Source organism: Manis pentadactyla, chromosome 15, assembly GCF_030020395.1.
Source record: "Manis pentadactyla isolate mManPen7 chromosome 15, mManPen7.hap1, whole genome shotgun sequence".
Lineage (NCBI taxonomy): Eukaryota > Metazoa > Chordata > Mammalia > Pholidota > Manidae > Manis > Manis pentadactyla.
The window spans coordinates 21,438,242-21,462,476 of NC_080033.1; the positions used below are offsets into that span (position 1 = coordinate 21,438,242).

A 24,235-nucleotide genomic window follows, 5' to 3' on the forward strand; every position below is an offset into this window, starting at 1 on the left:
TGACCAGGAACAAGGACCAGTCCCCAACCAACCCTGGCTTCTGGCACTAGGCGCCTTCTCCACCAGCCAGGTGGGGGCCCGTGAAACCAGAGCTCAGCCACATCCCCTGAGTGGGCTGGAAATCGTGGGGTCACGCAAGGTCCTGGGGCCGCATCTGCGTGAGACACCCAAGGCTGTACTCGTCCGGCCCAGCGCCTGAAACTGTGGCGGTGCTCGGAAGTAAGAAGGGGCAGGATGTGGGAAGCATTTGTCAACTGCTCCTGTATCTGCGGCCGGGACTTGGCGAGCCGCCTGCAGCGCAACCCGCGGGAAACCAGGAGCAGCCCGACGGTCCGGGAGCACAGCGGAGCCGGGGCTCTGTCTGCCGCGCCGCTGCGGGCCGCTCTATCCACGGGGCCCGTTCCAGGCTGCGCGCCCGCAATCCCGGCCCAGCCTCCGCGGCCCTCCAGGCTCCCGGCGAAGCGCGGACACCGCGGATCCGCCGCCGCCACTCCCCCCACATTCCAGAGGCCGCAGCGCCGTCTCCTTCCTCGCATTCCTGCCCCCACAAAGGAGTCCCTCCGCCCCCCGCGTGGCCGCGGGGAGGAGGGGGCGCGGCCCGGCGCCTCCGAGCGCACATTCCTCCGCCGCGCGCGCCACCGAGCGGAGCGCCACGGCCCCCGGACCGCGCGTAGCCGGCGGAGCGACCCCGGCCCGGCGCCGGCCCCGCCCCGCCCCGCGCCCAGGGGTCCCGGGGCGGGCTCCGGGCTTCGGGCGGACGATGCGGCGGCGCGGCCGGAGCGGCGGCGGGAAGCGGAGGCGGAGGTGACGCGCCAGGGCCGGCGGGCCCGGCCATGCAGCGCTCCCGGGCGGCCGCGGACGAGGCGGCCCTGCTCCTGGCCGGGCTGGCCCTGCGGGAGCTGGAGCCGGACGGCGACTCTCTGGGCCGGGGTCGGCGGGTGCCGCGGCCCGGGCTCGGAGACGAGGCGGCGCAGGCGCTGGGCCGCAGAGGGAAGGGCGGCGGCGGCGGCGGCCCCGAGGCCGGGGCGGACGGACTGAGCCGTGGGGAGCGAGGCCCTCGGCGCGCGGCAGCCCCCGAGCTCAGCGCGCAGCCTGCGGGCAGCCCGCGGGCCAGCCTGGCGGGCTCAGACGGCGGCGGCGGCGGCGGCGGCAGCGCCCGTTCCAGCGGCATCAGTCTGGGCTACGACCAGCGCCACGGCAGCCCGCGCTCCGGCCGCTCGGACCCGCGTCCCGGCCCCGGGCCGCCGTCGGTGGGCAGCGCCCGCTCCAGCGTGTCCAGTCTCGGCTCCCGCGGCTCGGCCGGCGCCTATGGCGACCTGCTCCTGCCCGGCGTCTGCCCCGCGCCGGCGCGCTCCCCGGAGCCTGCCGGGCCGGCCCCCTTCCCTCTGCCTTCGCTGCAGCTGCCCCCGGGCCGGGAGGGCAGCCCGAGCGCGGCCGAGCGGCGGCTGGAGGCGCTGACCCGAGAGCTGGAGCGGGCGCTGGAGGTGCGCACGGCGCGGGACTACTTCGGTGAGCAGCTCGCCGCGCCCTCCGCGCCCGGCCCCCCGCCTCCCGTCAGCCTCGTCCCGGGTCGGGGTCGGCCGAGGGAGCTCGGGGCGGGCCCTGCACCAGGGGGAGAAAAGTGGGTCTCCCGTGGGGCTGGGAAGCCGACGACGTTTGTCTCGCGGAGGGTGTGTGAGTGAGAACCGCCAGGTTTGGGGTTTATTCGGAACAGCGGCTTCGCTTCTGCTTCCCGGCCGAAGAAGGGGTTCTGGCAGAGAGTTGCCGCACTGTTCTTAACTTAGGAAGAAAGCCCTGTTACAGGCAGAATAAACCATTTTCGGAGAATTTCTTAGCCCTTGGCACTTGTCTCTGCTCACCAGACTCGATGCTTTGTGATGAGCCTGTCAGCCGAAGCTGCGGTAGGGGCCGCGGCATCCCGGTGTTCTCCCCAGCAGTGTGGGAAGTGAGCCGTGTACCACCGGACCCCACTTGACCTCAGGCTTTGGTAATGCTAGTGGCTGGAGGTGCGGTGTGAGAGAGGCAAAGCCCACCCTGACAGGAAGGGGACCCAGCTGATCACACTGGGCTGCCTTCGCTCTGGGCTGGGCTGTGTGTGTATTTGGATGTTCCCAAAGGGGATCCTGCTGCCCAGCATTTGCAAAGCCTACCAGTCTCTGATAACCTCCGTTTCCCAATCTGCTCCTGGCCCCCTGATCCCCAGGCTCCTGGATAGTTAACTCCTAGGACTGACGTTCTGAGGGGTGGCTTGAGGAGGGGCTTCCCTCACTTCCTTAACTGATAATCAGGAAGGCTGAGGCACCTGGCTTGGTGGGTGGGGTGGTGGTGGTTATCATGCTTGGGAGGGAGGCTACCTTTCATGCGTTCATTCCAGCTGGCAGCTCAGGACCTCCCCGAACTGGCTCTTGAGAGAGGTGGAGGCTGTATGTGACATCAAATGGGGGCATTGCAGGCAGAGGGAAGAATGTGGGCCAAAGGAGGCAAGTAAGGATGTGCTGTCCCACTTTGCTTCCAGGGGTTGCAGCTCAGGAGGGGTCAGGTGGTCCGAGTGTTGGGGCCAGAGGGTGGGCTTGCCTTTTCGAGGGAGCACACTGGAGGATTTCTGGCTCATCAGGGTGAGATTGTGTGGTTTGCTAGAGCTTGTTTGTTGTCACAAGAGGCGGGAGACAAGTTAGGAAGCTGTTGCCTCTTGTGCTAGGCAGGTGCCAGGAGCAGAAGCTGGGGCTCTCTTCTGAAGAGAACGACTTTCAATGCTCTGTACCGGGAAGACAGCCCCCTTTCCCCAGCCCCCCACGCTGTAGGGCCTGGGCAGGGGTGTATTCTGTGGGCCACCACAGCTACTCATGAATCTGTGTGTGAGGCAGAGGTGGCCAGACCTACAAGTGAAGGCACTGATGCTATGAGACTACAGGGGACAGTGGGTCATCCCTTCCCAAGGGAGCTGCCACTCAGCTCTGGCGCCCTGAAGTCATGTGGAGGTGGGAGGTGAGTAGTGATAGATCTTTGTTTTTTTCCAAGAGAAACCAGATCTAGATAAACATTTCCTGATTTTTAAGAATATAGGCAGCTATTTAAATGAATTAATATCTTACTGCTGATATTCGACCTGTTGGAGCTATAAGAGTGGCAATTTCATACAATTCAACCTGAATAATACAAAATTTTGCAAATGGAAGCGTGCAGGTAGCATGAGCTCAAGTGATTTCTGATAAGCCTCATCTCAGAGTGTGTTTCCTCCTCTCTGTGCCACCTCTTCTTCAACTTGGCCCAGGCACCAGCTGACTCCCTGGCCCCTCTCTGCCATTCATTGACATCTTTGGAACTTTCCTGTCTCTCCTCACCAAATTCCGCTGCCATTAGCCAGCCAACAGCCTCAGGCTTCCGGAACCTCTTTAACTTTGGTGACCCCTCAGCCTTCTCTTCAGCCACCCACTCCCAGGGCCACACCCTGCTTTTGCTTCACTTCAGAAGTCTTCAGTTCTGACTGTGGCCAGTATCTCGGACTCTACTCACTGGCTGCTCTGCAGAACCCTGACTCTGAGCCAGGCTGCAGCCCATCTTCTGCTTCTGCACCCGGTGGTGAGGGATGGCCTTCCATCTTGGTGGTCTTCGGGGCACCACCTGTCACCCTAAGCCTGGGTCAGTTCCCTCTTTTACTCCTTCAGTAACCTTCCTCTCTCCTTGGCCCCTGCCCTTGCTTTCTACTCGCCAAGAAGCCTGAGGTCGGCAGTTGCAGTCTGTCACCTTGGCTTCCTGTTCCTTACTTGCAGGCTCGCAAGTCCATGTCCAGACTTCCATCTTCAGTCCCCAACTCCTCCATCTTCAACTTTCCTTTTTCTACTGGCCCTTTTTCTTTGGTTATAAATATGCACAAGGACCTTTCATTAAAAACAACAACACAGCCCCCAAACAAATCCAAACCCATGTGGCCACAGCGTCTCTTCAGCCCATTGATCTCATCCTCTCAACTCAGTGCAGGGCTGGCGGGGTCCTAGCTCACCCGCCTTCCATCTCCCCTCAGCCATCTGCCTCCCCAGCTCTCACACAGGACCCCGGCAGCTCCCAGCCCCAGGCCTCAGTGGTCCAGATCTCAGCTCTCCATCCCCCAGGTAGAGGTGACTCCTCTAAATGTTCTACTTCCTGAATTTTTGGGGCACCTCATGTTCCTGGTCCTCCCTCTTCAGTGTGGTTTTTTTTTGGTATCATTAATCTACAATTACATGAGGAACATTATGTTTACTAGGCTCGCCCCTTCACCAAGTCCCCCGCAATAACCCTGTTACAGTCACTGTCCATCAGTGTAGTAAGATGCTATAGAATCACTACTTGTCTTCCCTGTGTTGCACATCCCTCCCCGTGCCCCCCCCACATTATACATGCTAATCGTAATGCCCTTTCAGTGTATTTTTATTAAAGTGACGCAAACACACATTTTTTGTTTTTGTTTTTGTTTTTTTTATTGAAGGGTAGTTGACACACAGTATTACATTAGTTTCAGGTGTACAACACAGTGATTCAACATTTATATACATGATAATTCTAGGTACCAGCTATCACCACACCAAGTTGTTACAATATTTTGACTATATTCCTTATGCTATACATTACATCCCGGTTACTTATTTATTTTACAATTGGAAGTGTGTTTAAATATATATATATATATATATATATATATATATTTTGTGAGGGCATCTCTCATATTTATTGATCAAATAGTTGTTAACCACAATAAATTTCTGTATAGGGGGGTCAATACTCAATGCACAATCATTAATCCACCCCAAGCCTAATTTTCGTCAGTCTCCAATCTTCTGATGCATAACGAACAAGTTCTTACATGGAGTACAAATTCTTACACAGTGAATAAGTTACATGGTGAACAGTACAAGGGCAGTCATCACAGAAGCTTTCAGTTTTGTTCATGCATTATGAACTATAAACAGTCAGTTCAAATTTGAATATTCATTTGATTTTTAAACTTGATTTATATGTGGATACCACATTTCTCTCTTTATTATTATTTTTAATAAAATGCTGAAGTGGTAGGTAGATATGAGATAAAGGTAGGAAACAGAGTTTAGTGTTGTAAGAGAGCAAATGTAGATGATCAGGTGTGTGCCTGTAGACTATGTGTTAATCCAAGCTAGACAAGGGCAATAAAACATCCACGTATGCAGAAGATTTCTTTCAGAACATGAGGGGGGAGGTTCTAAGCCTCACCTCTGTTGATCCCCAATTTCTCACCTGATGGCCCCCCTGCGACTGTGCCTGTCTTAGGTTGTTCCTCCCTTGAGGAATCTTACCCGTCTGGCTAACCAGTCATCTTCCGGGGCCATACAGGGAAATGTGAAGTTGGTAAGTGAGAGAGAAGCCTTATTGTTTGAAAAGGTTAGCTTTTTACTTCTTTGCATATTTATGCCCTGTGGCTTCTATGCCCAGCATTTGTCTTGAGGTATCTTTACCACTTGGAAGAATTATGATACTCGGTAAATTCGACATGTGGCACGAGTTCTATTTAAAGGTTGTAATTAGGTAGGAAGAAGAAAAGCTATAGAAGTAGCAGGCAGAAGAAAACCTGGGAAGATTGATTATTTCTTTGACATATCTTCTTGTAGAGTAACTTCAGCATGGATAGGTTTTAAACTACTAATTAAATTGTGTGCACACATTAACATAATAGGAGTATAGTTACATAACCAAAGCATACCTGTAATTACCAGCCATCTCCAGTGAAACCAAGAAAACCAGTTAGGCACCTTAGGCATTTGTGAAAACTTATCTATGATATGGTGGATATTGTCCAACTGAACTTGAACAGTCTGAGAGAATTCAGATAAATTAACACAACCCATTCCTGGGGACTGTTCACATCCCATATGTTCTTTTAACAGTAAATAGTCTGTGGTTGTAAGATTTTGGAGTGCTACAATTTGCACTTCTCCTAATTCTTGGTTGAGTTCCAACAGTATAGATCCAGTCAAATTTGTTGTTTTACTGTATGCACAGGCCAGCTTAGATATCTCCTTCATCATTCCCATGGCAAGTCCAGAAACTGGTGGGATGAGTGCATCTACACCTGTGGCAGTGCGCAAACACACATTTTTTAAAAAAGCAAACAGAACCAAAACGCTAATAGTGCAAGATCTTAGCCTCCCCTCTTGCCTATCCTCCTGTCCTGCTTCCCACAGGCAGCCAACTTTTATTCTTTCCACCTTGTACTCAACTTAGGGAAAGGACAAGGTCAGGTTTTGAAAGCTGATGGACAAGGAGTGGAGTGAAAATGTGAGGGTGGAACGTTTTTCACTTTAGAAAGATGTATCTGGCTGCAGTTTGGGGGATGGATTATTGGGAGTGGGCGATGAAACAGCCACTGGGATGAGAATTGATGACATTGCATCAGGTCAGTGAGAGTGAGCAGGAATGAAGTCAAGGTTAGGGAACAGAGGAGCCGAGATTCAGAGTGAAGGTGAAAGAGGGCAGACCTGGATGCTCCTGAAACCTGGCTGCCCAAAAGTGCCATTTCCTGAGCAGGAGCCCAGAGCCCTGTTCTGGACCTGTAGTGTTGTGGTGGTGGCCATCTGGGAGATGGATCAGGGACCCAGAAGAGAGGTCAGGCTGGGGCAGCAGCCCTTAGCAGGAGTGAGCCATTGGGAGCCGGTGGAAGCCTGGGGAGATGGTGCAAAGCCACATGTGGAAATCTGCAGACATGGTGTGTTTGACTTCCGTATTTGCAAAATATTTAAGTTAGTAATAAATTTCAGAATGGAAAGGTTTCAAATACCAAGCTAGATTTCTAGCTTTTCTTGAAAAATTAGAATCTTTAGGCATGCTGGATCTGCTTTCCTACCCAGTAGCCAGCAACACCTGTGGCATGGCTGCGACCTCTGCTGGCCATGGCGCTCTCCTCCATTCACCTGGGTCACCGCAACTCCTGCTACATTCTTGCCTGGTTTTGAGGGCACCTGAACTGGCCCTCCCTCCCGTGGGGAGACTCAGGCATGAGAAGCCCAGCACGGAGCAGGGGAATACCCAATAGAGCTGGTAATGGAGAAGAACCAGGAAGCCAGGTGTGGGTCATATCCTGGAAACCAAAGAGGAGGAGCTGGTCCCCCTCTAGCAAGATCAGAACAGGGTGTCTGTAGATCTTCCACAGCTAGGAGATGACTGAGTGTGGACCATGCGTTCTTGACTGAGGTAGAGGGGGCAGTGGGGTGGCTGATGGTGGGGAGGGTTTTTTCAAGATGGAGAGGCTCAACCATGGTTAAACGTTAAGAAGAAAGATCTGGTAGAAAGTATGAGGGACAGGGTGGGGGCAGCCTGTCCTGAAGCAGCCAAAAGGTTTAAGGTCCAGAGGGCAGGTGGAGCCCATCTTCATGCCCTTTGGGGCATGGGAGACCCTGGGCAAGTCTGTGAAGGGGGCTTCTGATGTCTGGGCTGGCCCCCTGCAGTCTGGCTGCCAGGAGGGCTGGCCAGGGAGTCCTGTAGGGCTGCTACTGGGCTCTGCCCTGGCATTGTTGGGTGCCCCTCTCCTTCTACCCCTCTTCTGACTTCTGAGCACCCATCTGGTGCTGCTGGGGGTGGTCCCAGATTCCACCAGTAATCCCAGCTGTCTGCATAGTAACTTCCCTTCCTTATTTACTTTAGACCTTTGCTCAAATGTCACTTTGTCACTGGGGGCTTCTCTGACCATCCTATTTAAGAATCACACACTCACACACATTCTTGGTCAGTCTTATTTTCCCCCATAGCACTTGTTTCCCCCTGAGATGCTAGTCACCTGTTGTTGTCTGTTTCCCTGCACTGGACTCTGGGCTCCCTGAGATGGGGACCTGACTGGTGCACTGCAGAGTCTCTGGCGTCTAAGCTGTGGTCAGGAGTGTGCCTACATTCCTCTGTGGTGCAGGTGAGGGGAATGTGGCTGGGAGGGAAGTGACTGTCTTGGTTGTGCTGTGTGGTCATCCTTCTTTCTGGTTCATAGACAGCAGAAAGGACTTCCCCTCAGTCCAAGAGCAGGTCATGGGCAAAGGGGCGCAGAAAGACTCTGGGTATAAATGTCATAATGATTTTGGTGGTGAGATTGGTGTTTGTTAGCTCTGGCTCTGTGCCAGGTGCTTTGCCGAACTTCTTGAATCCTCAAACAGCAGCGACGAGCGCTAAGTAGTGGGACCCTCACTGTCCCCATGTCAGCAATGTGATGAAGACCGAGGGAAGTTCCCTGCCCAAGGTCAAGTGGGTGGGCAGCAGAACAGTAGCTGGATGCAAGTCTGTCTGGCACCAGGCCATGGTGCTAACCGCTGCTCTCTCCCACCTCTCCTCCCCTAGGCATTTGCATCAAGTGCGGGCTTGGCATCTACGGGGCAAGGCAGGCATGCCAGGCCATGGGAAGCTTGTATCACACCGATTGCTTCATCTGTGACTCCTGTGGTAGGTAACCTCTTTCTCGTCCCTCTTGCCTCATGGACCACCTTGCACCTAAGTCCTAGGCAGATGGAGCACCCGGCTCCTGCCCAGGCTAGAGAGCGGAGGAGGCTGTGTTATGACCCTTTTCTCTCTGGGCCTGGCCTGTTTGAGAGGCCCAGGCCCCTGGGGAGGGAGGCATGGCACCAGGGAGGGGCCTTTGCTGACTGTAGGGAAAGGCTGCCCCTGTGGCCCTCGGCTTTGGAGCCTCTTGTCCCATGCAGGGTACTCAGGTTTCCCAGCTCTCTGCCTCAGACACGTGCAGGCAGTAATGAGCTTCTGTCTCCTTGGACTTGGGGCTAATATCTCTTTTCCCTGTAATTTATTTTCTGTCCACTTTACACACAACATAAACTATAAATGTTGCAATTTAACCTAGACAAAGTTATAAGAAGAACAAAGTAATTATAATTGAACCAACCTAATAAATCTGCACTCTTGACTTCCTTGTCTGCTTTCAGGCTTTGCTCCTAAGCAGACATCTTTTTATTTACACTAATCATTTTAATATTTTATTTTATAAAGTATAATATATACACACTATTAAGTCAAATAGTTCTGAGAAGCTTGTTTTGTAATAGCAAAAAACAAACAAACAAACAAAGAAAAACCCCCCACTTATCTTTCCATTCCTAGCCCCATTCCCCAGGGGCAGCCATCTAGTGCATTGCAGCCATTTCTCCTACCGGACACCTCCGTCTCCAACAAGCATACACTACTGTTTCTTGATGTATCAGTTTAGACAAGATTTACTTATTTTTGCTGTGATAGCTGAGGATTTGCGTCTTAGGCCTTGTCCTCCTGTCTCTCCTGCCAGCTTGTCACTGTAGTCATATCATAAGTTGTGGTTCAGTCAGATAACCAGGTTCACATCACTATGACTATATAAATATTATTCCCTGCAGAGCCAAGAATTATACTGTGATTACATCTCCTTTTTTCCTGGAGGCTTTTCTTTTTTAACCTTTTTCCCCTGTATTTGTGGTGCTTTATCGTATCTTTGGCTTTTCCCCCCACCAAGTGCTGTATTATATCAGGCATTCTGTTGAGCTCCAGCTGGGAGCCCCTGGCCTTTTGTCTGTCTGAGCCAGTCGCTCTCTAGACCCCTGTGAAGTGCTTATTCTGTGCCTTCCCATGTATACTCCCTGGATTGAATCCACTATTTCCTGAAGCTTTCAGCTGCAGATAACAGGCCACTGAGGAGGCTTAAACTCTAAGAATATCTTTTGGTTTAGTGAACTGGGAACCCACAGTTAGGGCTGGCTTCAGGCTGGGATTGATCTAGTAGCTCAGACCCTATCAATAGCTTGGTTTCCCTGGGTTTGGCTTTATCCTTAGGATAACTTCTCCTATGGTGGTAAAATGTCTGAGGCAACTTGAGACTTCCATTGGCATACCACTGGTCTGGAGGAAGAGGGAGCATCTCTTCTGGTCATATTTGGGAAACTTCTTTTCCAGAAAACACCTGCAGATATCTCCATGTATGTCCTTGGCCAGATCATCTCACATTGTTCCTGAACCAATCCCAGCAGCTGGGGGGAGTGCTATGATGTAATTGACTGATTTGCCTGAGTTCTGTGAACCAATATTGTAGTAAGGCAAGAGGAATTATTTTTATACTAAGCAAGCCCACCCATGGATAATTCAGGTGTCCCTTCAACACATCAGGCTGTCTGAGTAAGAGTTGGATACTGAATACACTTTGGAGAACAAGGAAGGAATCGATGCTGTGAAGCAAACAGAAATGTCTCCAACATTTTTTTACAGTTCTCTAAAGGCATGTGAGGTAAATTTTCTGAATTCTGGTATGTGTAAAATGCCTTTATTCTACACTCACACTAATTTATAGTTTAGGAATACATTTCCAAATTGGAAATAATTATCACTCAGCATTTTGAAGTCATAGTTTATCCTCCAGCAACCACTGTTGCCACTAAATTCTGGTGCCCTTCTGATTCTCATTTGTGTGTGGGTATGACTGTTTTTCCTCTTGGGAGCTCTCATGAAAAGGACTGTCATGTTGCACAAACCCGAGCTCTAGTGGCCTTTGGAGATGGCTGCATGCTCCACAATGTTGTATCTGTATAAATGGTGCTCCTGAAGTTGGGCAATGCAACAGCCTGGCTTAGGATGTTTTAGGTTTGGTGTAGGCTGTTTGCTTTCCATTGGTTGTGCTGGGCATACACAGAGCTCTGTTAGATTGGAGACTTGCCCCTCAGTTCTGGGAATTTTTCTTGTACTATTTTATTTAATTCCCCTCTTTTTTTCCTCTGGGACTGAATTCAGCAATGTATAATCAAGATAATACATTATGACCAAGTTTAGTTTATCTGAAGAACACTAGGGTGGATTCACATTAGAAAATTCATTGGTGCAATTTACCCAATAACAGATCAAAGAAGAAAAACTACATAATCATCTCAATAGCTGTAGAACAGCAGTCAAAATTCAACATTCATTCATGATGAAGATTTTTAGCAAACTAGGAATAAAAGGGAACTTTCTAGACCTGATGAAAGTTTTTTACTAAAAATCTGTGCAAACATCATACTCATTGGTGAATTATGAGAAAAAATAAACTTTAAAGGAGGAAAAGACAATGATGCCTGCAATCAGGTCTTCAATTCAGCATTGTACTGAATGAAAGTAGTCATTGAAGTAAGACAAGAAAAATAAATATACCATATTCATATATGGGTACATTCAATAGTGCAGAGATGTCAGGTTTTTCCAAATTAATCTATAATGCATTACAATTCCAATTAAGCAGGTTTTCATGAACTTGCCAGGCCAATTCTAAACTTTAAATGGAAGAGCAGAAGGCTAAGAACAGTCAAAATGATCTTGAAAAAGAGCAAGTTGGGGAAACTTCCACTATCAAACAAATACTAGATTATTTAAATTTAGTATTCAAATAATAAAATAAATTCAATTATTTAATCAATCAGATATTTAATTATTTAAATTAAGTAGTTACATTAATTAATTTCATGTGATATTGGTACAAGAGTAGGCAGATAGACCAATGGAACAGAATGGAGAGTCCAGAAACAGACCCAGGTCTATGTGAGGACCTGTTAGGTGATAGAGATGGCATTGCAGATGGTTCTGGAAAAATTGGTTATTCATATAAAAAAAATGAAATCAAATCTAGGTGGATCAAAGACTTAAACATGTAAAGAAAAATGACAATTTTAGGAGTAAATACAGAAGCATATCTTTACCAATGTTGAGAAAGGGTTTTTTTTTCCTACACAGAAAGTGTCAAACATAAAAGAAGAGATTTACAGATTTGGCTATACTCCAAACTATTCATTAAAGCACATGATAAAACAAACCATATATGGCTACACACATAGTTTCTAAGGTTAATTTCTAGAATATTCAAAATACTTGGACCTATCAATATTAGAAAAAAAAGTACAGTTAATTTAAAGTGTTCTATTATCATTTGTCTCTGATGTGGGTTTTCTTTTTTAATTTGTCCTGCTTGCGATTCAATTTGACTCCTGAATCTGAAGATTTCAGATTTGGGGAAAATGGCAGCTATTTTATTTTAAAAATTTGCTTCTTTCCTATTATTCTGTTGTTCACCTCTAGAATTCATGTTAGAAATATCAGGCTTTCTCATTCTATTTATTCTGTTGGTCTCTTAACCTCTCCATATTATCTGCTTCTCTGTCTTCCTTTGCTGCATTCTAATTTCTTCAGATCTATCTTCCAGAAGCTGGAAGCCAGATCACTGATTTTTTTTCTGCAGCTAGTTTAATCTCCTACTGAACTCTGTTTCATTGAGGTTTTAATTTCAATGATTGGATTTTTTTCTAGAAGTTCTTTTTTAAAATCTGCCTCAGCATTTTTGATAGCCTCTTGCTTTTTGTCAATATTTAAAATACATAAAGAGTGTAAACCATGCTATTATTAAGTATTACATCTTGATACATTTTTACATATCTACATGCCCATGTAAACACCACCCAGACCAAGGTGTAGAATATTCCCATCACCCCAGAAGATTCCCTTATGCCCCTTACCTGTCATCTCTGTGTGGACTTTTGCACTGTTTCCATAATTAGGTGATTCTAAGTAAAACAGTTATGAATATTTGTGTACCTGTCTGTTGATGGACATTTATACTTATCTCTTTAGCAGTTGAGTTGCTGAATCATGGTGGGACATTTGTGTAGCTTTAATTTATGCTGTGAAACAGTTTACCAGGGTAGCCAAACCAATTTACAGTCCCATTGGCAAGATATGAGAGTGCCAGTTTTACCTCCTGCCTGCCAACCCTGCATTGTCAGTTTTTTAGCCATTGGGCTGGTGGTGGAGTGGTATCTTAATGTTATTTTAATTTTAATTTCCCTGGTGAGTAGTGGTGACTCATTCACCTTTTTGTTTGTTTGTTTGTTGACCATTTGAATACCATTGTTTATAAAATGCCTGTTGAAGTCTTTGCCCATTTTTAAATTGGATTGTTTGACTTTTTCTTATTGATTTGTAGTTCTTTATGCATCTTGGATAAAAGTTCTTTGTTGGACATATGTGTTGTAAATTCCTTTCCTAACCTTTTCTTGCTTCATTATTTAATGATGTCTTCTGATGAAAAGAGATTCTTAATAATTAAGTACAATTTATCTTCTTCTGTTTGCCTACTGTTACTGCTTTTAATGTCCTAAGAAATCTTTGTAGTCTCATGTTTTGGACATCTCTTTATTTTGTAAGCTTATTAGCATACCCATTCTCTATTCGGTATCTAATAATTCCAGTATCTGATAATTTTTGAAGTTCTGCTTCTGATGCTTTTTGCTTCTCCTCAATCATAATCATACCTTGTTTCCTTCTGTGTTTTGTAATTTCTGATAATGGGAGTCTGTTTGTGGGAATTTGTTGAGGTCTGTGTTGAAGGTGCATCTCCCTAGGGAATGTTTCAAAACATTTTAAGCAGGAAAGTTCTAAACTTGAATGGGGGGCAATATATTTTTTTCTTTTGTGTGTATTGTTACATATTCATGGACTTTTATTCATGCAGCATATTGCAATACAGACTCAAATTGATACACAGATTGTCTTTTTGATGCATAAATTGTCTCAGATTTGGCCAGAGAATTCCCTTCAAGTTGGCTTCTGTGTCCTTTTGATGTGTCCCCATCATTCTTTGAGCACTCTTTACTCTGGTACAAGATGTTTCAGGTTTATTTTTGTTTCTGTTTTAAATTGAGTTCCATTTACAGATACTAGAGCAAACAGATCTTAAATATATAGTTCAAAGATTTTGGATAAGTGTATTTATTTATTTAATTCATACCCTTAACAAAGGTACAGAAAAATTTAAACACTCCAGAAACTTCCATCTTGCCCTTTTACAGTTGATCCCATGTTTCCCGTCACATCTGCCCAAACAATGTTCTACTTTCTACCCCATAGATTAGTTTTGTCTGTTCTAGAACTTCATATAAATGAAGTCCTATAAGATGTACTATTTTGTGGGTGTTTTTTCTGAGCATGATTTTTAGTCCATGTTGTTGTATGTATCAGTAGCTCAGTCTTTTTTCTTGTTGAGTGGGAGTCTATTGTATGACTATACCACAGTATGTTGATCTGTTGAACTGTTGATGGATATTAGATTGCGCTGTGAACATTCTCGTACAGGTCATTTGTGAGCGAATGTTTTCATTTCTCTTGGGTAAATTCCAGGGAGTGGAATTTCTAGGTCATAGGCTAAGTGTATGTTTAACTTCATGAGACTGCCAAACGGTTTTCCAAAGGGGCTGTACCATTTCATACTCCCACTCAAAATCTCAGAGAGTTGGGTTATTCTACATATTTGCCAACAATTGCTATTTAGTCTCTTTAAGTTTAAATCTAAACTTAGAAGTTTAGTCATTCTAATGGGTGTGAAGTAGTATCTCATTGTGGTTTTAATTTGTACTAAAGGTTGAGCATCTTTTTGTTGGCTTCTCGGCCACTTAAATCTTCTTTTGCTAAACCTGTTCAGGTGTTTTGCCCAGTTTTTGAATTGGGTGTTGTCTTTTTATTATTTAGTTGTAGGAGTATATGTGTGAACATATGTATTCTGAGTATAAATTCTTTTTATATGTGTGCTTAGTGAATATTTTCCCCCAGTGTAATTTTTTTTTTGAGAGGGCATCTCTCATTTATTGATCAAATGGTTGTTAACAACAATAAAATTCTGTATAGGGGACTCAATGCACAATCATTAATCAACCCCAAGCCTAGTTCTCAACAGTCTCCAATCTTCTGAAGCATAACAAACAAGTTCTTACATGATGAACAAATTCTTACATAGTGAGTAAGTTCTTACATGGTGAACAGTGCAAGGGCAGTCATCACAGAAACTTTCGGTTTTGGTCACGCATTATGAACTATAAACAATCAGGTCAAATATGAATATTCGTTTGATTTTTATACTTGATTTATATGTGAATCCCACATTTCTCCCGTATTATTATTATTATTATTATTTTTTAAATAAAATGCTGAAGTGGTAGGTAGATGCCAGATAAAGGTAGAAAACATAGTTTAGTGTTGTAAGAGAGCAAATGTAGATGATCAGGTGTGTGCCTGTAGACTAAGTGTTAATCCAAGCTAGACAAGGGCAACAAAACATCCACGGATGCAGAAGATTTCTCTCAAAACAGGGGGGGTGAGGTTCTAAGCCTCACCTCTGTTGATCCCCAATTTCTCACCTGATGACCCCCCTGCGACTGTGCCTGTCTTAGGTTGTTCCTCCCTTGAGGAATCTTACCCGTCTCTGGCTCTCCTAGTGTGATTTTTAAATATGTTTTAAATGGTATCTTTTTTAAGATGAATTTTAAATTTTGATGAAGTCCAATTGCCAATTTTTTTTTTGTTTTATGGTTATGGTTTTTGTGACTTAAATATTTTTTCCCCCTTTAAGTCATGAAGATAGTCTCCTATGTCTTCTAGAAGCTGTGGGTTTCTCATTATGTTTTGATCAATATACTCATATCACATTTATTTTTGTGTGTGGTATGAAGTTAGGAATTGAGTTTCTTTTTTTTTCTACGTGGATATCTAGTTTGCTTTCCCACTTGTGTGTTTGTCTAAATATTTCTCGGTCTATTTTTGGAGACTCTCATATTCTACTGATCTTTTTGTTTCTCCTTACCCCAGTTTTACACTGTTTTTATTACTTTAAACCTGAAAATAGGTATTGCAAGGCTTCCAGCTTTGTTGATCTTTTTCAAGATTATTTTGACTGTTCTAGTTTATTTGTATTTGTATATACATTTTAGAATTGGCACAACAGTTTTTTTTATAGTACTATACCATTTATTTATTCAATTATAGTATCATTGATAATACAATCTTATGTTGGTTGCAAATATACAAAACAGTGGTTCAATAGCTACCAGTAAATCCTTACCTTTTCTAGTGTGGTTACTATCTGTCAAGTAGTAAGATGTTACAGAACCATTAACTACGTTCTCCATTCTGCACTACCATCCCCGTGTCCAGCTATATTGTGATTGCATATTATAGGCACAACAGTTTTCACATAAAAATAAGATCGTGGGGATCTTGATCAAGTGCCATTGAATGTGTACATCAGTTTAGGGAGAAATGCTGTCAGAACATTTGAAGCCATGAAGATGATTGTCAAGAACTGGGAAAGGTCTGAGATTTTTTTTCCCTTGGTTGCAAGCTGACAAGTTAACCTCCCACCATTTCATGGATGCTGACTGAAGACGGGAGCCTCCTGGGGCAGACACAAGCAGCACTGCAAGCAGCGTGCACGTCACGTTCCCACGGGCTCTGCAAGCCCTCTCGAGTCGCACAGGGGTGAAGTGGGGTGGCCCAGGGGCCTGCTGTACACGCATTGTGTGTATGTCAGAGCCAACAAACTATGAGCTTAGGGAACCCCAGTATTTTGTAATGGGCTGCCAGCAAAGGTATCTGACCCTTGTCTTAGAGGAACACATTATTATACTGAACAGCAAATAAACCTGCCCTCTGCTTCACACGGAGATGCTGACTCCTCTAAGCATGTGCTCCACCAGCATCCTTGGGAAGATAGTCCAGAATGAAAGCTGCCAGCCTCTAATTGTAAGATGTGCAGAAATGTGAGAGGCCCAGTGGAGAACTGTCTCCCAGCAACAATCTCTCTCTCTCTCTATTTATGTAGGTCTTTAAATATTTCTCTCAGCAGAGTTTGGCTTTGCAGTATAAAGGGAGATCTGTCTTTCAGTGAGTTCATCCTTTAGTATTCTATGGATTTGGGGGGATGCTATTATAAATGCAGCTTTATATTTTTTAACTTCATTTTCCAATCATTTCTTGTTAGAAAATAAAATTGTATTTGGTTTTCATCTGCTGACCACCTCTCCCACAACCTTGCTAAACTTATTTTTAGTTTTTGCAGTTTTTGGAGATTTCTTATGATTTTCTACATAACACAATCATGTATCTTGATTAAAAGATTAACTTGATTAATTTCTTTCCAATCTTTTTTTTTCCCCCTCACCTGTCTTACCACATTGCCCAGGACCTCTAATGGTCAAATCCAAAGGGGAAAAGCACTGACTATTTCACCACTAAGTCTGATGTCGGCTGAGGGTTTTTCATAGATGTCGTTCATCAGTTCAGGAGGCTCCCTGTTGTTCCTAGTCAGGCATCATCTTTCCCCCGACTCCAGCGGGAATGCCTCAAACGGGTGCTGCCAGGGCTGCTGGGGCTGTGGCTCTGACAAGGACATCTGTTTTGCCGGGGCTCCTTCAGCGGTCAAAGTTGTATTTCTGATGTTCACGGATGAAGAAAATTCATTCAGAAAAGTCTGCTCAGAGTTCAGTTGAAACAAATGCATTAAAAAAAAAATCAGAACATTAATTTGCATTTGAAAAGCAGTTCTTCATGTATTTGCTGTGATAGCCTCTTAGAATAGTTCTGTTGATGGCATGTTTTGCTTAATTTAAAAAAATATTAGTATAATATTAACAACATTAAAGGGTAATTTAAAAATTCATGCTTAATCCACTTCACATCTCTTGGAAGTGGGTGCTGAGAAAGGAAGCGGATTCCCCATCCCTGGTGTCCAGAGACCCAGGGACCCTTTCTCGACCCTTGTTGTTGCAGGGAGACGACTCCGCGGGAAGGCGTTCTACAATGTGGGCGAGAAGGTGTACTGCCAGGAGGACTTCCTGGTGAGTCAGAGCTGTGCCCTGCCTGGCGCCAGGGACGCAGAGCAGGGGGCTGGGGCCTCCTGATCACGGGGGGTCCTGAGGCCAGGAGGCAGGCGCTGGCCGGGCAGCAAGTGCCCCTTGTCACATAACATCCTGGACTCTGTGTCCCTTCTCAGTACTCCGGGTTCCAGCAAACGGCTGACAAGTGTAGCGTGTGTGGACACCTCATCATGGAGATGGTGAGAATCTCCCCCAGCCTCCTGGAGTCCCTCCGGTGTGGGCAGACTTAGGACCCCACCCTTTGCCTGTTGCAGACCTGCTGGGGCTTCAGAGCCAAAGCCTCTTCCAGGGGCTGTGCTGAGCCTTCCGCCTGCACTCACCGTTCAGTGCCTCCCACCCCCAGATCCTGCAGGCCCTTGGCAAGTCCTACCACCCAGGCTGCTTCCGGTGCTCCGTGTGCAACGAGTGCCTGGATGGGGTGCCCTTCACGGTGGACGTGGAGAACAATATCTACTGTGTCAGAGACTACCACACGTGAGTAGCCAGCGCTGTGGCACCATTGTGACTCCCTGTTACTTCTGCTTGCCCTGGACGCGTTTTGTGGCCTGCCTACCTGCGTTCTCCATTCCTGGCCTGTTTGCTGCCAGTTTCACCTTGTTTGCTCAGCGGCTGGGGCAAAACTCAGATCTCTGCCTTGGGCCCTGTTCCTTGAGTGGTTCGGCCACTAGCCAGCCATCTCTTTCCTCTCTCTGCCTTTACTTGACAGCTCCCTTACTCCTAGTGCTGAGGCCTCTCTGGCTGCCCCACCCACCACCTATCCCTCTGCTCCAAAGGACAGGGCAGGCCTCTTCTGCCTAGGATGGGGGCTAGGGGGTTCTGCGGAGTGTTTTTCCTGCCTGTCCAGTACCCATTGAGCAGCCAGTCCAGTCTCCCTTGCTGTGGCTCCAGGCAGAGCCCTTGAAGCTGTGGTCCTGTGTGGCTGCCTTTCATGGGGGTGGCACCTGGCAAAGATCCCTGGTGCCCAACATGGAGCCAGGTTTCACAGGGATCTCAGCTAGAGGTGGCCCAAATGTGGATACTACAGGTCAGGGAACTTGCAGGAAGCATGCAGAAGAGGGCAGGGCAGAACCTGAAGCCATCCTGGGGGAGGTGATGGGTTGTAGGGGACTTGGGGAGCCAGATAAAAGGCCAGTGCCAAGAAGGCATGGCAGAGGCGGCTTCCACCCCAAAATCTACACAAGGAAGGCGGCCTCATGCTTGGGCCACATCTTGGGACCACTGTGGGTGGGTCTGCTCTGTGTACTTGGCCTCTCATCACTCAGCTGGTCATTTCTCATTTCCTTCATTCCTCCAGGGTTTTTGCACCAAAATGTGCCTCCTGTGCCCGTCCCATCCTCCCTGCACAGGTAGGAACCACATGCCTAGAGATGACCAGATGCCTGGCCTTAGCCAGGTTGCTGCAGGCCTCGGGCCCCCATGGGAGGGATGAGAAGCCTCTCCTGCCTCGTACTCCTCAGGGCTGAGGGGCATGTGGTGCCCATGCACGAAGGGTGCAGATGTCCCTGAATGAGAGAGGGAAACAATGGCCCCTGCTGCTTGGCTGCCCCACCGCCACCCTCAGCACCACTGCCCATCAGCATAAGGACTGCTCCCTGGGCCTGTTAGCTCTGCAGGCTGAGGGGGCGGGGCGGGGGAGCGGCCAAGAGGACGCGGTCCGCGGGAGACGTCCTCGGGTAGTGCGATTCTTAGGCGTTGGGTCTTCTCCACATGCTGGTTCTACCCCAAGCTGATGTGCCTGAGGAAGCAGGGCCGGCGCTGCCGCCGCCATGGGAGCATACCTGAGGCTCATGCGCACCTGCCAGCGCCTGTCCCAGCACCGCGGGAGCACTGGTGGCAGTGCTCCCACGGGCACGGAGGCATGTCTGCCCTGCCAGGAGCACGCGGTGTAGGTGTGTGTTCCCCCCCACCACTGTTCACCTCAAAGCCCGGCTTGCTTATTGTGCATGAACCCCATCTCTTCCTCCAGGGCTGTGAGACAACCATCCGTGTGGTGTCCATGGACAGAGACTACCACGTGGAATGCTATCACTGTGAGGTGAGCCTGGGCCCTCTGGGAAGGTTGGCAGCTGGCAGTCCCCCTCCACCTGGGTCTCCTCCTCTCCACGAGTCCTGTAGGCCTATCTCCCCCTTTATGGTTCTGCCCCATTCTACCCATCCTCCCCCAGTGAGTCCTTTTCTTTCTCCCCAGGATATGTTCTCTCTCGGGTACTGTTTCTCATTCAATCAAATATCTACTGAGGATGTAGAAGTGCTGGCACTGCTCAGAGAATAAAGACAGTTCCTGTTGCCATGAGAGAGACAAGTACTCAGGCAGTATGGATTCAGGGTCACTGTTGCTATCAAGGGGAGCTGTCAGATAGAGGAGGTATTGGAAAATCGGGGAAGGCTTTCTGGAGGAGGTGACACCCAAGCTAAGATTTGAAAGATGAAAGAGTTAGCCAAGGAGGCAGCAAGAAGGGTATTTCTGAGAAATGGAAGCAGGATGTACTTAGGTGCGAGGTGAATGTATTGTGTTTTGTCACTGAAGTTGGCAGAAACTGGGGACAGAAGGCCACATAAGCTGAGTGCAGACATCCTGAGGGCAATGGAGAATGATGGAAAAGGGATGACACAATGGCATGTGGGTTTCAGAAAGGGCAGAGAGTGAATGCGGGAAGAGGGAGTGGGGACTGGGGTTTCCTGAGGAGGCTGGTGGAGTCAAGGTTGAGGTCCTGGGCCCTGGGAAGTGAGTGAGTTAAGTGATACGTAGGCAGTAAAAGGGTCTGGATTTGGTCAGTGACTGGACATGGGAGTTCGGGGTTTGGAAGGTGTCCGTTAGGACCCCAGAAGAGAGTGAGGGCGAGCGGCAGGCGGGATAAGGGGCTCTCATTTTTGGTCACTGGAGATGCCTGAGTGGAGATGTCCAGGTGACAGCTAGATGTGCTGGAGTTCAAAAGTCACTGGCCACAGGTGTAGGGGTTCAGGAGGCACTGGCATATAGCGGTCTCTCCTCTCTTCCAGGTAGGAGTTCTGCACCTGATGCATGATGGCATGACCTTGGGGTGGGGGGCACAGGAGGGCAGAAGCTGTCCAGCTGATCTTGTCTCGTGCTGCACCATCTCTGGCAGTACAACCTCCATGCCACCCCTTCATACTTCCTGTCAGTTACTTACAGAGATCAAATCTGAATCCCCTAACTTGTTAGAGAAAATTAGTCTATAAAGTGTCCCACAAAGGTAAAATGGTGAGACAAGGGACTAAAGCAAAACTCCTTGTTTACTTGATGTCTCCAATTGTTCTATTCTGTTATCTCTGCAAGGCCACTGAGGTCAGGCATGTGATCCCTCCCGCCTTACTAAGGTCACCAGCGACCCCCATGTGGTGGAATCTGGGAGACACCTCTCAGCAAGCTGTCGCGTTCTAACCTCTCAGCAGCTTGCGACGCGCTGACCTCTCCCTCCTTGACTCTCTTCGCTGTGCCCTTAGGACCACCCATTTTCGGCTTTCCCCCTGTGTTGCCCTTCCGATCTCCTTGCCTCAGGTCCCTCTCTTTCTGCCTCTTAATGTTGGAGCCCCAGGCTCAGCTGTTTGTCCTCTCCTTTTTTCTAGTTCTCTGCATTTGGTTGGAGATGTAATCTATGGTTTTGTTGTTAAAAGCCATCACATTTTTATGCTGATGCCCTCAGTTACTACCCAACCCTCTCCCAGACTCGAGGCTTGTGTCCACCAGGCGTCCTCCTCGCCATCTCCTTTCGATGGCTAAGAGGCACCTCCGATTCGCTGTGTCCAGCCCAGGACCCCTGATCCCCGCCTGCCCCAAGTGTACAAGCCAAAGTGCTCTGGAAGTTGTACAGAGCCCTATGGGTCTGCCCCACGGGCGTGTCCTAATATGCGCCCCCGCGCTTACTCTCGGGTTGGGGCTGTGTTCTTCCCTAGGACTGCGGGCTGCAGCTGAGCGGAGAGGATGGACGCCGCTGCTACCCCCTGGAGGGCCACCTGCTGTGCCGTCGCTGCCACCTGCGGCGCCTGCGGCCAGGCCCACTTCCCTCACCTGCAGTGCACGTCACCGAGCTCTGAGCAGGGGTTGGGAGCCTGACCCCGGGGCCGTGTGTGTGCACGCGCGTGTGCAAGGGAGAGAGAGAGAGGGCGCTGTGGGTGACCCGGGTCAGTGTCGGAGCATTGTGCCAGGGTGGGCGCGGCTGCCACCCCATCCCACCACCACTGGCCACCGAGCTGCTGTCCGAGGGGCCGGCCCCGCGGCGAAGCTGCTTCTATTTATTCACCGTCTGTGCCTCCTCAGGCCGCTTCCTTCCTTCCGGGCTCTGCCGCCCCCCACGCCCCGCCATCCCGGCCTTGTGTTCTGGGACCCCTGCGTCCCCGGCCTCGGGGGAGGGCCGCCAGGCCCGCCGTGGGTCACGGGGCTGAGGACGGCCACTCACGTGCGGGGCGCGCGGCACGCCGCCCTCCGACTGGCCTCGGGGGCAGCCAGCCTCCCTGTTCAGAGGGGGCCTGGAACCCCCTCCAAGCCCGCGCCGCGGGGCAGGGTGTGGGCGGAGGGCGCGCGCGCGCGTCTCCTAAGCGCCCGGCCCGCTGGCGGGCGGGAAGGGTGCCTTGTTTGCGAGGGGTCGCAGGAGGGGGCGAGGAATGCCACTCCTGGGGAGTGGGGACCCCACGGGGGCTCTGCCCTTGGCCATTGTGGTCACTGTAATATTTGGCCACAATCCCGCCGGTCTCTTCATTCCTGGCTTCTGGGACTGCCTCCCGCATCCCTCAGCCCCGGGGAAGGAACCTTCCCTCGCGAATTCCAGCCGCGGGTCTGGGTCGGGAGACACCGCGAGGGGGCGCCCTGGCCACGCGACGGGCAGACCACCTGTGGCAGGAAAGCGCCGTGTATCAGGCCCCACGACAAAAGCCTATGACTTGACTTAAATTAAGTTCTTCCTTTGAGAATGTTTTCATTTTCTTTAAAAGAATATAATTTTCTCCTAAAAACATGGCCCAAGGTTGTTATTTCTTAGGGAAACTACAAGAAACTCGCAAATGTCCAATTTGTGTATCATATGGCTGATTTTCAGGTAGTAAAAACATTGTAGTTTTTAATTATTTTTGTATAAATTCCTGTAAAATCTCAAAATATGTGTCTGCGTCTCAGACTTTAGAATAATAGCGTGGGGTTTTGTTTGTGTCAAGTGTCTCAAGAGCGGTGACCAATATGAGATGTGGTTTGGGGAAATGTGGGTTACCTTTTTTCTCTGAAAGACACATCAGCATTGGGAATCTTAGACTTCTCACCGATGGCTCGTGTTGGATTTGCACTAGTGGGTGGCCCGTGTGGCAAGAGACGCCTAATCAAGATAAACCATCGCGGTGCGGTGGTTTTCACAGAACGTTTTGACTTAGGTCCATTTGTTCGCGCCAGACCCTGAACCTCTGCCTCTTGTCCGCTGCCGTTGCCCGCTTTTCCCCCACTATTAGACATGAAGTCTTCTGCCTGCGGGATCATTCACCCGGGGTAGCCAGGAGGTTGGAAGCCAGAATGTAGCCTGGAAGTGCCCGTTGGGATTCCTAGGAGGGGAAGTGGCAGCCAGAGGGGCGCAGCTGGACCGAAGCCTGGAGCTGGGAGGCCCTCTGGTGGCCGAGGAAGCAAGTTCATGGAGAGCTTGGTGATCGCCAATCAAGTAGGGAAAGTGTGTGTGTGTGTGTGTGTGTGTGTGTGTGTGTGTGTGTGTGTGTGTGTGTACGTACTTGGAGGAGGTGATCCCAGCGAGGCAGGTGAGAGTACATTCTAGGAATGGGAGGCTGTTTCTCATTTTTCTCTTGAGCTGGCCTGCTTTGCTTTCCAGTTATTGCCAAGCTTTTTTCTGATTGCCCTCTTTTTTGCTTCCCATGTCAAAGCTGTTTGGTTTCTCTTTTCTGCAAATTCATCCCTTCCGTTTTCTGTTTCTTTGTGTTGGCTGTGGAGGTGGCCCATGATCTAACAGCTGTGGAGGCCACCCTTGTCCTCCCCACCTGGTCCATCCCAGCTGGCATGTTTCCCTTACTGAGCTGCACTGAGTCATCACAGCATGAGTAACCCCCTTCAAGTTCATGTGCCATACTTTGTCAAAAGTCAGGGTCAAGGGAACGCATGACCCTGCAAGACAGTAGCCTCATCTCTGGCCACACTGCCCTTTCTGGGTTCCAGGGCCCTGTATTGCCTTCTGTCAGGACTAGTGACCACTACTATCCTTCTTGCCACAGAGTCTTTGCACATGCAGGTCCCTCCTCCTGAGTCCACTCCCTGCCCACCACCTGGTCAGATCCTTCAGATGTCAGCTACAGGAAGAAGCCAGGCTCCTAGTTACTACACCTCACTGAAAACCCAATATTTTGGATCCTGCTTTTCCAAAAGTGGCATCTTATGGCCCATTTTCAGGAGTCATGATGACCTGATGGTTGTTGAGACTGAGGAAGCAGTGTAAGAGTCAGACTCCAAGGCAGGTAGATTGCCCAGGACGCTCCAACCCCAGGTGCCAAACCCACCTGCCCCAGGATAGCTCCCCTGATGTTGGTAACACCTGGGACACCGCTAACTG

General features: G+C 48.7%; 1 protein-coding gene across 4 annotated transcripts; it reads left to right on the plus strand.

Moving 5' to 3' along the window:
• Positions 1 to 681: 681 nt before the first annotated feature.
• Positions 682 to 22,794, plus strand: WTIP (WT1 interacting protein). 4 transcript variants are annotated; one of them, XM_036908748.2, is made up of 8 exons: positions 682 to 1,509; positions 8,326 to 8,427; positions 17,575 to 17,642; positions 17,798 to 17,860; positions 17,936 to 18,155; positions 18,976 to 19,027; positions 19,648 to 19,716; positions 21,597 to 22,794. In XM_036908748.2, the coding sequence occupies exons 1-8, from the start codon at positions 834 to 836 to the stop codon at positions 21,613 to 21,615; spliced, it is 1,269 nt and encodes a 422-aa protein (XP_036764643.2). In that variant the 5' UTR covers positions 682 to 833; the 3' UTR covers positions 21,616 to 22,794. The 4 variants fall into 4 exon arrangements, with proteins under 4 accessions (XP_036764643.2, XP_036764642.2, XP_036764647.2 ...); XM_036908747.2 differs by having other exon boundaries at positions 18,025 to 18,155; XM_036908752.2 differs by lacking the exon at positions 21,597 to 22,794 and adding an exon at positions 20,682 to 20,928 and having other exon boundaries at positions 18,025 to 18,155.
• The last annotated feature ends 1,441 nt before the right edge of the window (positions 22,795 to 24,235 follow it).

Excerpts from the sequence above, each read along its gene's own strand:
- WTIP (XM_036908752.2), top strand. The coding sequence starts at position 834 with ATGCAGCGCTCCCGGGCGGCCGCGGACGAGGCGGCCCTGCTCCTGGCC. Across the intron at positions 1,510-8,325 it reads CACGGCGCGGGACTACTTCG|GCATTTGCATCAAGTGCGGG; the intron begins GTGAGCAGCTCG and ends CTCCTCCCCTAG. Across the intron at positions 17,861-18,024 it reads GACACCTCATCATGGAGATG|ATCCTGCAGGCCCTTGGCAA; the intron begins GTGAGAATCTCC and ends TCCCACCCCCAG.